The following is an 18,471-nucleotide window of genomic DNA, read 5'->3' on the forward strand; positions in this document are numbered from 1 at the left end:
GATCTCGCCGCGCGCCTCTGCATTGCGCATCTTTATTGGTTTGCGCGGTACTGTAGCTAAGGAGTCTGTTACTATTATTATAGCTTCAGAAATATGGACCTCATTTCTGTTTCTGTTTTTTTTTTTCTATGGATCTTTATTAATTTAAATTTGAATGTTATATTGAATTAACAAATAATAGATCATTAGTAATAATATTAATTATTCCTCCATTACAATATACAGTTTAATCAAAATTCAGTAATATATTAATTTTTAAACTTATTTCTGTATCGTAAAAGAGAAATTTAATTTTATTCAAATTAACTTATATTTTTATTAGTTACTTATGTTTCAACTTGAAAACCATTCGCTGCCCGTATAATGTTCACGAAACATGAAAGAAGGCAATGCGTTTATTGCCAACAAATTGCAACTCCTTTCATCGCATTTTTATCGAATGCCATTAACAATGTTTATTTTATAACACGTATTACAAAATACAATCTCTTCTGATTTTTTAATTTATAAAACTTTTTTTTTTTTTGTTTTATTCAAGATGCAGCAAATTGCTTTCATCCGTCCATATACAAGTAACTATGCGATATTGCCAGTGATTTCTTGCAAGTAGATAGCAATTTGCGCCGTACTTATCTCATGCATTACCTAACACCACCTGTTCCTATTGAACCCGTCGATCGTTAAGGGTGAATGAACTGCTCCCGTCACCCGTCTTAACCCGTTCCACTAGCTCGCATCAGTCGCAATGGACATCTCTGTCACCACGCCATAAACATCTTATATGAAACACGTTGTTTAGATTTAGATTTAGTTTGCCCATTCTCAGCTGAATCATTAAAAGTGACAATTTGAAGGTGCTTATAGTATTGATATAGTTGGTATTTTTAATTCGGTTAATTTCATTAATAGTTTCACAGTCTCCCTCTTCTTTTTTAAGAGTTTCCTCTTGTCGATGCAACAAATTCATGCATTCTCTTCCAGCCAGCTCTATTCCAGATCATGTCTTATAATGTGACCCAGCATTTTGCCTTTTCTATTCTCTACAGTTTTGACGTGTCAGCATCTAATTCCTTAAATTATTACTATTTTTAACAAAACTCGTTTCATTCACCTATTTTCATCATATAATGCGACGTAAAATTAGTGTTACGTAAGTACCCACGTGTTATGTAGATTTGTTAGGTTACATTCCACTATGAGATATCGATCACGCTTCGTTCTCGGTTCCATCTTGGTCTCGTAAAATAATATATAAATAGTAGAGAACACTTCAGAATTTATTGACTGAAACAGAACTATTACACATAGTACTTACTCTTATAAATACGCACATAGTTTTTTTCGTGATAATATTTTAACAGACCTAGTTCAAACCATGATTACATTCGCATTATAGTGAGAATGTAGTCTTATGGTGACATTACGCGCTACATACATCCAAACTTATTTACTTTAATTAAAACATGCTTCGTCCAATATAAAAGGTAAAAATAAGCTGTTAGGAAATTAATGATTGATTTTTTCACGTTCCGAGCTATTGAAACTAATATTAATATATATTTTTTATTTATTTAGATAAATAGTAAAATAGAGTTTAAGTCAATTCCTAGATATATGCTATTCCATTAGTTATATTACTGCTCAATAAAAAAAATCAAGACAATATCACTTTGCCTAAACGGTTCAGTGTAGTTTAGTTTTTTATATATACAAGCAGATACAATATATGTTTATATATAAATATACAAAATATTGAAAATCACTGTTACCACAGTGCATCAAGCCGAACCCAGTCACGGTTGAATAATTTCAAATTTAACCTCGTTCGTTGACCTTCATAAATTCCAACCTTACAAAAGTCGGGTCGCACATAACCTTTCTTTGCATACTGGGAATATAGTATTTTATTTGTCACATCCAGATAAATATTTATTGAACCACATTACTTTAGATTTGCACCTTGAAAAATGATAAACAAATTCAAACAACGCAGCCGATGGTAAATGGTGATCACATATACAGAGTTATGGATTTCACAGAATATATTATGTTCTTATTGTTATATATATTGCCTTTTACTTTTTTTTTTTTATACAACTTAGAATGACAAACAAGCTGACGGCCCACCTGATGGAAAGTGGTAACCGTCGCCTATAGCCATGAGCAGTATCATGGACATAACAGAGTATACTGTTTCACCCATGATACCCCCAAGCGTTGCCATTCCTGAGGACTCAGGTGTTATTCCTCTGTACCCTGTAAATTCACTTCTGTGCCCTTTAATGTCATTTCTTCCGAGGCACATTTAACGGGCACGTTGTTTTGCATATATGAAAAAAATCGGATTTAAATTCCGTTCGATACAATTTAGGAAACGAAATTTTCTTCTGGATGTTCTGGGAATTGCCCACAGATATTTGTCACCTGATTCCCAAAACACCACTGTTTTTTTAATGGATGAAAATGGAAGGCTGTCCTCGTCTACGCTATTAGTTTACGCTGGCGAGGCACCAGTATGATATGATAGGTGAGGATGAAGCAGGTCAATTGGTCCATCGTAATTAATTCATCAAAAAATAATCACGATGGTCTATATATGATAAATCCAGGAGGAACCACGTGGAAGTCGTCCACCGATAGGGTATATTACTAGTAATGGATCTATTTGATCACATTACTAACAATCCCATTCTTCCCCATAACACAGGATTACCATTGATGTCACTTAAAATATCCCATCCTTCAAACCGAAACACACCTACTATTCCAGCTTGCCCGTGAAACCACATCTTACAGCTAGCATCGCTGATAGCTGGTATCATACTATTCTCTATAAGTTCTCTACTTTTTCAATTGCATGCATATTTCATGCGGATTGCATACAAGCAAATTACAGCATGCCGCTGGCCACGCTACGTTGACGCCTTCCATTTCAAGTTTCTTACTTTCACAATTACGTACACCCACCCACCACAGACACGGTTTCTAATGAGGAATTCGATGCTGCATCTACGTAAAGTGACCGCTGTAACATAATAATAGTTTTTTAATGCAGCTTGAAATAACTATCACGCTGACTTCCCAGAGTGAAATGAAAATGTCGGAAAACATTACTTATTTATGATCATTATCATTTCAACTGTTAATTGTCCGCTGCTGGACTTATGTATTTATTCATACTAGCGGTCGCCCCATGGTCGAAATTCGACCATAAAATATATTGTAATAAATGAATTTATTATTGTTGTTTGACATTCTTAGTTGTAAGTATAGTATAATAGTATAAGTTGTAAGACTTTAGACAAATAATATTAAAGAAAAACAATATTAATCTATTCTCAATTTGACCACAGACTTTAACAATAAACTAAAGAGTATATATGCGTGTATGTGTCAAACTGACCTACTTTCATCTTCATCACTGGTGCCGGGCCAGTGTATACCAATAGCGCAGACGGGGTTACCATACCATTATCACCCATTAAAAAAAATTACAACGTAGTGTGTGATATTTTTTTTTTTATTGATTTCATTTATTTTTTATGCATAATGTTAAAAAATAATTATCATTCTGCACTCCTTTTCTATATAAACTATAAGTGTGCCAAAGATACTCCTCCCTCCGCTCAATTTTCGTAACAAGGAGTACAAAGTTTTTGCTTCACGTATTATATATATAGATATTTAATTTTTTTGAATAAAGAACTCCGTAGATCATTTTAATCATTATCGTTTCTATGAAAAACTTATGACAAATATAAAACAGTACCAAGTCTTAATAAACACACAGTCAGGCAATTGTTATTTTTGTATTTATTTTACCATTGCGGACGTCATCATTAGAACGAAATAATGAATTTAATGTCTTCAAACCATTGTATATTTTACTTCAGTGTTTCAAAGTTTCCGTGATTAGAAGTTGTAAAACAGTTAGATGTAATAAAATCAAGGCCTTTACCGACAGCGTTATACTTTCAAGGCTACATAAACACCACTATGACGGCACTAATGAAAGTATAAACTATTTCCACCAGAGAGTACATTTTTATCTTACGAATATAGTAAATAGTGTGAGGAAGGCGCCCAACCGAACTTGACATTGAAATTTTAAATTGTGTAAACAGTTACACTTCAACATTTATCGGTTTGTCCATCGATCAAGGTATCGACATTTAATATACAGAAAATCACTATTGAACAGTTTGGGAGATTTTTGATGCGAATGTAAATAGAATTTTACAAGTTTGGAGTAATGGTACTACGTACAACAATGTTTATAAAATGTGTTAAAAAGTAAGCCTTTGGTTTACGTTGGAATACTCTTTTTTTTTTTGGAATTAAAAGGTTTTCACAATCTGTTTGTTTTAACGAAAGTACAGTTTATAAAGTTTATAAAACCTGCCATGGTTAAAAGTTTAGATAAGGTAAATCTTTGGTCTACATATAAACTACTTTTATCTTGGAAAATGAATGATCAATGGATGTAACAACTATCATGTATACAATTTTTTTTTCTGGTTCGATAAAAAGTTGCAGACATCCTATATAAACATAAATAACATACTATAACACCTCCTATATTTTTCTATTTATCTTTTATGTCAAATATTGCTTATGCAGTTATTTACATTTAATAAAATGTTAATGTAAAACTAAAATAGATAGCCTATTGTATGTAAATTAAGACGAAAAAGCAATAATTTAATTTAAAAAAAAATACTGTGTATTCCTTGTATTAAGTCAAAACTGCAAGCAAAAAATGCTTAATTTACAACATCCTGGCCTCGAGATAAAATCTTAATAATTGTAGTGCAGCTTAGTTTTAATGTAGCTTAACTGTGATCTACCTAGGTAGGTAGTAATTTTATACAATTATTGATAGTAGACAAAGCAAACTATTATAATATACACGTACGAAAAACTATTTTCATTGTCTTAAAAATAAACTCATTAGTGATGAAATTGATAATGTAAATTTATATTTATTTACTTAACTAATAAATAAATTTTATAATTTTACTTCAATTAACTAATAAAAAGTGAGCATTTAGTTAGGTCAAATAACTGATTCATATAATTGAACCGACAGTCATATTTCCTGTTGGCAATGCGTCACGAAGTCAATACTAAGTGGCTTATTTAAAAGATGCAACAAAGTAAATAAAATAAAAAAAAAAAAAAAACTAAAGTTGACCGCAATCCAAACTATATCAGATAATATTTAACAAATGTGAAGAGGGATACAATGCACGCTACCTGAGTGCATGTCACTTATTTGTTTAGGTTGCCACGTTAAAACCAGTAGCCCGAGCACCAATAGCTATATATTGTGAAGTTATATGCAAGAACGCGGGATTACTTTTTGTAGTTCTTTTTATCAACGTCGTCCAGTTGTACTAGAACTACTTTTCTAGGGTTGACAACGACAAACTTCCTTGTAGGAAGTTTAGTGCAGTAATCGTTTATAATTTTTATAAATGTTTTATATAATCATCATAACGACTAAATTCAAATTTTAAAATTCTATTGTTAACTCTACAATTGTATAAAAAAAACAAATAGAATTAAAATAAAAGATAGTTGTGATTGGTTCTTTCCTTGCTATAGATGCGAGTATGCTCGACGGAATAGTGTTGTAAGTAGCGAAAACTTTGCATAAACTATAACAGTAAAAAACTTTAACGGGCCCTTCTAGGATTAGAGTATCGTAATCTTCAAATTATAATTTAGATCTTTAAGAAAAGTATAAATAAAGAACAAAGTAAATCGGGTTTAAGTAGAAAGCCCTACGAGTTGAAGTTCTGCTATGTTTTATCAAACTATCGTCCCATCTAATATTGACTTTTACTACTTAAAGGATGCAACTAAAATCTAATGGTTTGCTCAGTTGAAGAGGGGAAGAAAACACGAATTACAATAAAAGGCAGCAATTCCACGCAGACAACGAGTTTTGACAGCGAACCGCCTTTCACTCGGCCTAGATATTTGGGAACTGGTTCGTAATCACAATGCAGCCTAGCGGTGTTCTGTTGAATGAGCTAGTCTTCTTTAATTTCAACTACTATTTAACATAGATTACTAATAATATATTACATAGAGCTTGAGCGAATAATGCTCCGTTTTTAGTCCAAATGCGTTTCATCATTGATCTAGTACGATGCTCGGAATGCGTGAATCGAAAGGCTTTATTTATATTATCATACTTTCTTATAAGAACAATACATCATTTAATAAGCTGTGATCTAGTTTACTGGATGAAGATACATTTAACTGCTATTAAAGAACGGAACGTATTAAACAGGTTGTTCGAGATTTAAGCACCTTTCCGCTAATCAGAGTGTTTACAATAATTATTAATGCTAAACTCTCTTGTAAAACAACAAATAGATTTATCTTTACAACCAGCTGTAACTCAGTAATAATCGTACACTTGTGTAAACAACCCTACAGAGTAAATTAACAAAATAAAAAGTGAGCTACGCTAGGGCAACCGAGCTCCGACGAAGTAACCTGTTTGATCGGCCTGACTCGGACGCCCACGCCTCTCAAATCCGCGCCCGCTCCTTGCTATACGACACACATCACGTCATATATAATATATAGCTGTAGATGTGTACCAATGTTTCAATTCGTCCAACTAGACCAATTGAATAAAAAATAAGAAGCCCTCTACCGCGTCTAAAACTAGTCTAAGACTACAGTGCTATAGATATACGTCTCAAGTTTTAAGATCCTAACTGTATTTTATCTAATGATGAAGTTATTTTTACGTCAATTTCATATATATTCTTAATTATTTCTAAAGCGCCTTCTAAAATTAATAAAACATTAGACAAATAATAAGGAATTAAAGAGTATCAAAATATTGACAAGACTATAATCTCACAACGCGGACGTAATGTCCCAACACGTTGTATCAAGTACGGACTTGTTCAAACAAATTGACGTCACAAATTATTGGTATACTATTACCCGTAAAGCTGGATCCGGTATATGCGGGACTTTTTCCAGAAATTTATTATTCTAGAGAATACGGCGTGGGCTCCGTCTAACATTCCGTCTATACAGACGGATAAAACATACGTTTTTATAGCACTTGATATAGGTAGACATTCTACTTCACAACCTTCCACTTATATTATTATAAGTCTTATAAAAGAAAAATCATTTCGTTCGTATTCTTCCTGAACCACATCCCTGTAATTTACATTCTTCAAAACGAACAATGGACCAATCTCGTATTGAGTGCTGTTGGGTTGATTTTCTCGTGTAACTATTGACGTAATGACGGCCACGATTTCTCGGGATCCTGGATCGTGACCCGAGGCCTTGCGTCATTCCCACGAGCTCGGGGCAACTGCGTTTGGGCAACATTTACGATGAAAGATAAATCTACACCTTCATGTGGCATTGTAGGCACAACAACGAACATAAAGACAAGAGTAATTTCACATTTGCACAAAGAAAATTTTCGTAGATATAATGAACGTTAAATACGTAAGCAAACACATTGCACCTGCGACCATAGAAACGGTAAACAAGTGTTTAACATTTTCTTACAATGACACGCTCCATAATTATCTATTCAAGCTGCGCATCGTTATTTCCTGGAGGACTGCAGACGCAGGCGGTGATTTTAAAAGCGGTGGTGACAGACACCCCCGCCGCGACGCGCTCTACCGATTCACGCCTCGATTGCGGTAGCGTGACACGAAAAAAGCTAATTTAACGCCAGAGAAGGACTCTCCATTTTCCACAGATCCTTTTAATTTTTTTGTCAGTTGCTATCAAGCATTCTAGTCGTCGACGAAAGGATGCAAGACCATTGAACGCGGCCTTCGATGCGCGTGCACCGCATAAAGTGCATCAATTTGTGCTGCATTTTGAACAGTTTTGTAAGCAGTTAATAAATTTCATAGAATATCATCTTAAATTACAAATCACGTGCTGTCGGTTTTCTAATAGCGTCTCAAATCGTTGAAGCTAAACAAGACCTTCGAATTATGCAAATCAGTTAATACTAACAACCGTGTTGACTTTTACTCGTGGTTTATGTTAAAATCTTGAAATGTCAACTTGTAATTCCTACAGCAAAGATTAAATCGTTATAACGGTTTAAATCTTTTAGCTTACTGATTTCTCGTATTATAAAACTAAATGCACGGTAAACAAATTATGTATTATGTCCGTACTTCGTAGGAGAAGAGTCGTGCGCCCGCGCAAATATTTAGGTCGACAAAAATAACCGCCTGTCGAGCCGACCAATAAACGTACTAAAAACATTGTCGTTGTGTGCTAGAAACTCTACACAAAAATCTTACAACTTTATAAACTTACTCGTCTACAATAAATAGATGATTAATGACAATCAAGAATTTATGTGACATTGTCAGAGAAATCTGCAATTATATGCGAAATTGATGTTTAAAATAATAATAATTTTCCTTCCAGTTTATATCGTAATGTACATTTACGTTACGCTATGGAAATTACTTATACATGATAAAAAAATTGATAATATTAATGATGATGTATGCGAGTTGTTTGCAGCGACGCGACCGTGCCCGGCGCACGCGCACGCTCTCAAGGCCATTTTGTTTACGCATACACCCGCATGTTTACGCGTACCCGTCATGTTACCCGCCCGACCTATATAACACTTTGTTTAATATTCAATAAGCCGATCAAGACCACTTCGCGAATCTACCGGATTATACCTACAAAATATGGCGGGAAACGCTTCATTGAACGTTTGGCGGGAAACTGATTCTTGCATAATCACGTGAAAGTATTTTCTTTGTATTTTCAATGGTACCTACATATAACTCTTTAATGAAATCTTGCTATAAGAACTTGAATTAAATTGTTAACTTTATATCTACTATTTACGCACATTTTAGACATTTATTATTCATTAGATATACATACGTATGTGTAGGAATGTATGTTGTAATATTTGTTTCGGTTTGTCCACGTGGTTGTCTGTTGAGAATTTGGCGGGAGTCCGGCGTGGTACACCAGTCGACCTTGGAGCCACGTGACGTCACTGACTTAGTTCCAGACTGCACAAACCGACGCCAGACACTAAAATCCTTTCCGTGGGCTCATATTCATTAATTCTGATCACTATATTCAAATTTACAATCGGTAAAATTAATAATTTATATTAAGTAAATTTCATATAACACGAATTTATATATAATATGTTTTTTTAGAGTAGAGTAAAAAAAAATCTTTGAACAATGATTTTAAAAAATAATAAAACGATTTAATAAAATGTAAACATTGTATCAAATATTTTCTAATACTGCTGCGTTATTATATCAGAAACTTTTTTTTTTCTTTTAGTTAATTATATTTCAATTGTGTTATTTGCAAGCAATTTTCGTTTGTTATCTTTTTTATAACAAACGAAACGAACGGTGGCAAACAAGCATATCTCGTATACACGTCTAATTGTAACGGTTATCGCAAGTTATTACCTTTATGTAGATAGATTAATTATTTACAGTTCAATTTCTTGGACAATTGACAAATTGGCATCAAATCGGGCTTGGATAGTATATTTAATTTTAGTAATTATGTAACTCCTACGTTTTCATCACTGTTCCAATTTGTTATGAGCTAATTCATTTGCTTTAAATTTCTTGTTGCCAAAAATAATATGATAAGATCGCTTCTTTTCCAATTGGGATCCGTTTTCTAATGGTATTCATTTGTAAATTTATGTTCCCATGTGCTAGCGAAAGAGTCAAGCAAATCCAAATGTGGCATAGTAACATATAATGCCTAACGTTCGACCTTGGTTCATCGCGTGCTCGTTTCATTTTTTGTCCATATTTTGCCGATTATCAATGTTAGCCGATCCACTACTGACTTGCTTCTGTTTTAGATTGTACAACAAATAGTCTTTAATAAGATCGTCGACAGCTCATATAAATAAGTTTAATGCATTTAAAATTCATATTTCACTGGATCTTGACTCAATTTGAAACTTTGCGTCGAATCTTATAGAAATTATGAGATGCATAAGTCTACGTTTGTTGCTTTTCAGAATTTCTGTTTACAACATGTAAGAGTGTTAATAATACACTAGGTAATATTACAAACTATCTTAAGCGTAAAATCGTAAATGCAGAGTCATGCAATTCTTTGATACTCGTAACATACTTATCTACGTAATTACTTGAATATGCAACGATTTCTCGTATTATGTTACACAAAACAAAGATACACTGACTGATTGTAGACAGCGCGTAACCAGATATGTAATGTCGCCAATAGGACTCGCCCGGGCGATAACGTGTGCTATAGCTTTGTATTATTATAACACAGAACGATGCTAAAAAAAGATATTAAAATTTTATGGTCACGAGATCATAATTCCTCAAAATTAGAAATGTTCAAAGGCTGTCGCCGCTAGAATTCAAAAGGGTTCCGGTGTATTAAGTGGTACATAACTTATGTATTTTTATAGATACGGTCGTAAAATTCAACTTTTTCCCTATGAATCCGTGAAAGAACAGGCATCCGGAGACAGGAGTAACGAACATTCTTGCGACCATAAAATTTTACCAATTGCCACGGCCGCCGGCCACGCCTCCTGTGTGTTTTACGACTCATTTTATGCTTTGCACCGACGTTACTACGCTGTGACTGCACCCTTCTGCTATGTCAATAATCATCCATGTACATAAATGCACTTCAGTCTTTCAATTGTTAGTCTGATCTGTACGTAACGGTGTTTCGATGTACCGATGTCCTATATTTATTTGTCATAACATGTTAAGATATCGTTATATTTTACACCATGTCATTAGACTTACAGCCATGCCCTTTTATCAATATCTTCATCCATATCCTCCTTGTCGCTTGAACTTTAATTTTATATTGCACTTTTTAGTTCATTAACCCTAATGCTCAACCATTTAACGTCTGTAGCACCGTTTGAACTCAATAAAAGTCGAGTTAAGTTAAATTTACTGAAGAATTATTCCATTAAGTAATTAAGACGAGTGTTGTTATAAAAGTCATTGTTCAGAAAATTATCAACTATGTTATTCAGTGCTATAACATCTCAATGTAATCTTTTGTTCTTTTCAGATTTTATGAAGACTCGCAAACGGTTATCGAATACGGGCAAGAAATCTCCGGCGCACACGCATAAGCACGAGTGCGGGCATGGTGCCCACATCCGTCCCCCGAAGGTGGCGAGGCTTGCGCAGGCGCATTTCAAACGATCTAGCTAGGCGTTTCTCTTCTCCACATCGTAACTGGATAGAACATCGAATATAATATTTTTTTTTTACCGGGCAGCTACACAGATCATGATAGACCAGTGTAAAAGTACATCATGGATTTATATTTCAGTGGGAGTTGCAATGTGTACATTTTCTTTTAATTTATTTTGAATGTTATAACATTTGATTGAAGAGCACGCATGAATATAATAATGTTAAGTAATTCGTAAAAGGCTGTCAAATGTAGTTAGTGGTTTAATTTATTTTATAATTCAGGACAGAGATTTTTATATTACGATCTATTGATATACACTAACTCATTTGATAATTCCTGCATTATAATTTGTGTTTGTCTTATGAAGTAAAATAGTTTCATTCGATGTATGTTAAGATCCTCTGATTGTACATTATCCATTTTTTTTTCTTCTCCATTTTGTCACATCACATTTTGTTATACAAACAAAAATAGCTTAATTCAATATCCTTCTTTCTTTTTAGAAAGAACGATGTTCAAATGAGTGATTTTTGACCATGAAATATTATATTCTTCAAAGCGTTGCAATAATATAACATTACTGATATTATTTTTTAAGTTTATTATGATGATCTCTTTGAAAAATAAGTAACTTAAGTTATGTAGGCTGATAGTTGTAGAATGATAAATAAGGCCCAAATATAGCGTTCAGTTTAAATTATTCTAAGCTTACGTTAATCGCGTCTATAAGGTTCACAAATTCAACAAAGTTTTGCACTATTTTGATGTACGGTGGAAATGAAATTTCTACTAAGTCCATCGGAATATTTCGGTCCATAACAATGTTTGCTGTCTCGAGAAATTTTATTTCTTTTGTATCCTTGTTACGCCCCATACCAAACTTATACTCAGGTACTCCAATTTTTTTTTTTTATTTCCAATAATATAACCCTAAAGTAATTTCCAAGTGCTCTTTTATCGATTACACATAATACATATTGCTTTTTCTGATTTTTGTGTCAACCAATTCTAACTCTGGTAACCTAAGGGCCATACAGGAAGGGAAATCCGCCAGCATTTTGTCACCTCATAGTTAATAAGTTATGATAGTTTTTAACTAGGATTATTGTTTATGTCATCTTTTAAGATCTGCTTTCCTTTAATATTTTTTTTTCACATGTATACGTTTACCCATTCATAAAATATTCATAAAAAAGTCAAACTTCTCTTAAACCTATTTTAGCTATTGAACTATTTCGCCTCTTTGCCCCCTGTGTAAAAAAAAAACTTTAAATTCCCAATTTGAAATAAAGTGACTAAATAGTGCAATAGTTAGATTTGTACAAGGTTTAAGTTTTTAAGAATAAGAGGTTTAATTTATAATTAAAAACTACTACCTTTATTTCTTCTTGGTTCAAATAAAGTCTTGGAGTTCCTGAGAATATGCCAGCGTGAGGGATGCAAAAGATAATTTCTCTTTCCACTCTAACGCAGATTAGTTTAAGCGAAATACAAATACTCAACAAACGAGAACCTTGCGTGATTATTATAAACCATTTGACAACATTTAGACTTTAACTTGAAACAATTTTAACGATGCATTGAGTATTTGTGTTTTATTCTCCAACTATTACAGAGTTAGGTTAACTTAGCACATATTCTAGGTATGTTTGTTTTGTTGTTGTATTTTAATGGATTATATTGACGATTGTTTTTAATATTCGATATCTAAAAGTTTAGCTGTAATTTATCCTGTTTGAATAGTGCTTAAATTTTTTTTCTCCTGCAAACACACCGATACAGTAATTCGATAAAAGCCGCGACCTTATAAAAGTACAAATTAATTCCACGAGCTCTAGGTAAAGAGGTCGCGGTGTACACGACGAAAAGACAATATAATTATCATTCATCGTTATTTTTAGTTATTTAAAACATTATATTATAATTTTATTAAGTGCTACATTACATACACTGGGTATGTTATTATATTGATGCAGATCATGTATAATTAATGTATACAGAATGCATAACCAAAGTACTCAGTCGACAATATTCGACATTGCCAATGAAATATTAAATGAAATTCATTTGACGATACAGAATCATAGCTATTTACAATAATGTAATGTTACTAAACGTATATTTTCTTTGACGTGTGACCAAGTGTTCGTTTAATTTATGGCATGTTTAAATTGACGTTATCCTTGATTATTATGAATTATGTACTAGTGAGGTCTCGCTTGTGAACGCACTACGTATATCAGAACTTTGAGAATTGTAAAATTATTTATGTGTCGACTTGTAGTCTGGTAAACTTGTAGACTAGACGACATACATAAATAGTGTTATTATATAATATTTACCGAAATTACAGAACATTTTAAAATAATAAATAAAACATTAAACAGCATACTTCTATTCCATTATTTATTTGTATACATTGGTCGAGTTTCTTAAATTATGATTAGAAAAGAGTAAAGATATTTCCGAAATTTCTATGACTAACACTACCATTGATTTACGGGTTGTAAAATGCATAGTTCCAGTTTTAATGAAAATTTAATAGATTTAAAACAAATAAAAGAATTACGAGTAATTGCATAATCTAATAATATCTCAGATATTTGTTTGAAAAACGAAAAAAATCTTGTTATTAATTATACTTTAAATCGAGCCTTCATTTGCGAGACCACACCAAAAATTTTGATATAAATTTTGTTATTATACTATTTTTTTTTATGAGAATTCAATGCTTTATTAGAAGTACGGGAACAATTTGTGTCCGGATCATCAACGAATTCATTTGTCCACATCCAAGTCTTCAAGTTCACCTACTTAAATGTCCACTCCAAATACGCCGACGGGCGCTGTAACATAATTTTAATTTAATATTCTATCATAACACCTGTGATGTATTAAATATGATCTCAAACCATAATTTAAATATACGCAACGTCATATTTAATTGTTTAAATAAGTGTTAGTTACATTAAGTAACTATAAAACACCTGTATCCCTGTGGCAATGAATGAGAAACATTTAATACATCAGATAATTTTATATTGTTTAAACGTTAGAGTTATAATAAGAGGGTCTTCTCTTGAAGAAATGTATGAAATAAAAGGTGACGGCGCGGCGAAATGGTCTCCGTCGCACTGTACATAATGCTGATACACGTGTATTTATTGAGAGCGGTGCACCATTACGCTGCGACGTTAGTAGGGGATACGAAAATTATTAATATATAACTATATATATATATATATATATATATATATATTTAAAGCCGCAGAGGCGATCTAAACACCATTGTGCCAAATAACTATGTTTTGTCACATATTAATGTGCGTACTTCTCAATTGTGCGAAGTTATTTGGAGAACAGGTTTGGTTTGCTCATAATATGTATACTTTTTACATTGGCGTGGTTCTCTTTCAAATGCTTAAAATACACATACTTGAGTTCATAGGCTACGGTAATTGCTTACCATCAGGTGGGACGTATGCTTGTTTAACACCTCAATGTTTAATAAAAAAGTCCATCTCTCTTCTACTGATGTAACAGATAAAACGTTACATTGTTGACATATTTCTGTTCGGGTATAATTTGTTAATACATTAAATTGACAAAAAATAACTTAAATAAAATTAAAAAAAGGACTACCTATGTTACACTATATCCCGTATGGAGCAGCCAAAGAGAACTATGCTTCTGTAAACTTAATTAAACGCGCAAACCATTACCGTTTGTATATATTGCGCGGGAAATTTATTCATAATTATATAGTGTTTCGAGTAAGTAATATGTTTTATGTATAAACAACTTAATTTAGTTAAAAAAGCTTATTCTAACTTTGTTGTTTTTTTTATTACCCACTTCCTTGGTCCAACGGAGATATGGTCCTTGAACAGGGATGCGATCCCTATGAAATAACCGAAGCATGCTGTTCTAATTAGGCGGACCAATCAACGATACATTTATTCCAGGATATTCTAAATGCAACGGTCTTTTAGTACCGCTATAATATTAGTATCGTAAAAATATTTAAAATAATCAGATTTCAGTGTACTCATCTACCTACTTGTTTTACAAAACTATAAAACAATTTGGTATGTAAGTAGAGAATAACTAAGTTCCGAATCACGTAGGTCAAAAATTTACGGTCATTTTGTCAAAATAGAGCGAAGCAATGCTTGAAAAGTAAAAACAAAAATTGAATAAATATAGTTGAAAGAATTCTAATTAGCAGAGGAATTAACACTGGAATCCGTATTAGCAGAGAGAATTTTTTAACGTGCAAGTGTCTTCGTGGTCTCCACGTTCCCACTCGTGTCTGCCGCAAGGCACCTCTGCTCGCATAGCTTTAAAACACTCTTATTGTATAACAGAATAAAAAAGGTTTAGTTCTCAAGATGAGAACTACGCATGAGGGTTACCATAACCATAGGTTAGGAGCAGCAAATAATAGATGGTCCTTGTTGCCAGGATTAAATCAGTTGAAAGCTCTGATTAAGGGGTTTTCAGGGAAATAAAAATACATTCTTTCAAGTAGGAACAATATGTGTATATTAATAAGGCCTCTCAATGGACACTGCAAACTAAACAAGCACATGGCCTAACTAGGCTAATACCCAAAAAGTTTTTGCAGATTTTAGTCACAGTGAGAAAGAAACGCCGCAGCACTTAATTTGTGGCTGTAACTTACTCATACATAAACTCATAAATAATATTCCTTTGGAAAATTCACTTTATATAGGAGATAAAAAACATCGCTAAAAGAAACATCTCAAAATTCCTATCATTGATAGAAATTAGCAACGTACTTTAAAAAAAGGGCGAGCACAAAAGATGGAAAGGTCGCAGTATCACAGATTTTTCTGTCTGAAAAGCCCGTCTTTCAATAATAATAACACCATAACCATCACAGTGTCCACTAAGCCACTGGTGCTGTTTATGTCTAAAAACTACATTTGTCACTTTCCATCAAGTAGATCATCAGTTTATTTACCATTCCACGTCGCATAAAAAAATCTGTCTCGGATACTTCGTTTTTATTTGTGTAGACAGAAGTATCTATACTCCTAGCGCAGTCATTAAAATGACATTAGATGGTTACATTATAAAACGAAGATAGCCATATCTATACGTACGAGACCGTTGAAGATATGACAAATGGAATGAAGCAGCCATTAACACTCGGCTGACTTGGAATAGCTCTAAACCTTTTAACTGCAGTTGGATAAGGCCACCGGATAGAACGCAAATGGCAAATTAGAAAAGGGAATTATACTTTAAAATTTTGTTCTACAAAAAAAGCACTGACATGAATCAATCGTGCTAAAATCAGTTGTTTTGATTTAAAAACGAAACTATTTTTTGTAATTGATGATAATGGGATGGTAACCTCTTATGATATGATATGATATGATAAGGGGTTACCATCCCAGATAATGATGATAGTATATATCAGACATGATAATGGTAACACTGGCGGGGCACCGATGAGGAGTGATAGGTGAGAATGAAAAGGCAGGTCCATTAGCCCATCGTGATGAATACACCAGGAATTCATCATGATGGTTTCCAGAGGGAACCGCGTGGAAGTCGATCTGAGAAGGGTATATTGCTAGCAATGGCTCAGTTAGACCATATTACTATTAACCCCTTTCCCTCTTAAACGAAACTATTGAACCGATTTTAATAAAATAACTACGGGACCAATCTAAAAGTATATCCTTATGAATAAAAAAAAAAAAAATTATCCAACTCGGTTTATAAACGAGTTTTGAAACAGCAAACAAATACAACCGAATTGAGAACCTCATCCTTTTTATTAAGTCGGTTAAAAGCTACTCGACTAATTTTCGAATCCAATTACCATCAGATTTTACATTAATTTACTGTATAGTTATAATTCGTCAATGCAGTTGACTGAACTGCATTCAATTCAGCAGTGGACAGATAACGGCTGATATGATGATGATGATGATAATATTAAAAAAGTGATTAATCAAAAGTAAAAATTTTACTGAAATAGTTATTATGCGAAAGTCCACATCACTGGTTATTCGAATAGAATTATTTTGTTCAATTCCGCTACCATTAGATATGTGTGACTGCCAACATTACAATATTGACACCACTATTACTACCGAATTTCGACAGCCTTAGCCATCAATCTCCGACTGGCATTTTGTTCACGCACGTTTTGCAATACGTGTTTCACTTTTAAACGAGGTATCTTCAGGTAAATTATTAGTTCGCTGCTCGGAGCCTTGTGTTAACCGTTCAGCACCCAAATTGCGATTCGCGTGCCATTAGCAGTCACACACATTGCGTAGCTGAATTAAACAAAATAATTATATTTAAATAACAAGTATCAATGTTCCTGTAGAAATCTGACAGTACATGAGTTAATGCGCTCGATTCTGTAGTGCTATTTCTCTAATCTTTAAAATTAAATTTCAGTTTGATATTATAGTAAAATATTTATTATTACGACCAATATGAACTAATTTTCTAATAGATTCAAGTGAAAACAGTAATTTCACAAAATTATCAAATTTAATGTTAAGAGATAAGTTTAGAGAAATAGCGCACTTCAGACTCGCTCCAATGTTGCCCGCTCCAATGCTAAAATTTCGCCTGGTCAGTTCAGTTGTTTGTTACTGCAAATTTATAATTTAAAGTAGCAATTTTGTTTCATTAGTACTACAGTAGGTATGCACTAATTTTTTTTTTCTTTTTTTATGCAACTTAGAATGGCAAACAAGCTGACGGCCCACCTGATGAAAAGTGGTAACCGTCGCCTATAGACATGACATATCATGACACAGAGTATACTATTTCGCCTATGATACCCCCCATGCGTTGCCATTCCTGAAGACTCAGGTATTATTCGTCTGTACCCTATAAATTCACTGCCATATCTCAAAAAATATCAAAATAGCAACCCTATTTATACCAAACATTATTAGACTGGGGGGAATGGATTGTTAGTAATGGTAAGGTTAGTCCCTAATGCTATCAATATACCCTATCAAGTCGGCCTCCACGTGGTTCCCCCTGGAAACTATCGTGACTAATTTATCGTTGAATTCATCACGATGGGCTACCTTTTCATCCTCAGCTCATCACCGCTCACTGGTACCCCGCTAGTGTATACCGATAGCGCAGACGAGGTCAGCATACCATTTTCACCCATAAAAAAAAAAACATTTTTAGACCTAACAACTCAATTGCTATCCACAATTGTTT

General features: G+C 33.3%; 1 protein-coding gene across 3 annotated transcripts in view; it reads left to right on the plus strand.

Annotated features, from left to right (window-relative positions):
- Nucleotides 1–15,065, plus strand: part of LOC113512091 (uncharacterized) — a 54,206-nt gene extending 39,141 nt beyond the window's left edge. For all 3 annotated transcript variants that reach the window (XM_026895867.3, XM_026895866.3, XM_031909046.2), the window contains one exon: nt 11,104–15,065. In XM_026895867.3, the coding sequence (XP_026751668.1) occupies nt 11,104–11,249 (146 nt within the window). In that variant the 3' untranslated portion in view covers nt 11,250–15,065. The remainder of the gene's footprint in view (nt 1–11,103) is intronic.
- Nucleotides 15,066–18,471: the final 3,406 nt, after the last annotated feature.

The sequence above is a fragment of the Galleria mellonella genome, unplaced genomic scaffold, assembly GCF_026898425.1.
Source record: "Galleria mellonella isolate WM207_F2 unplaced genomic scaffold, CSIRO_AGI_GalMel_v1 utg184, whole genome shotgun sequence".
NCBI lineage: Eukaryota > Metazoa > Arthropoda > Insecta > Lepidoptera > Pyralidae > Galleria > Galleria mellonella.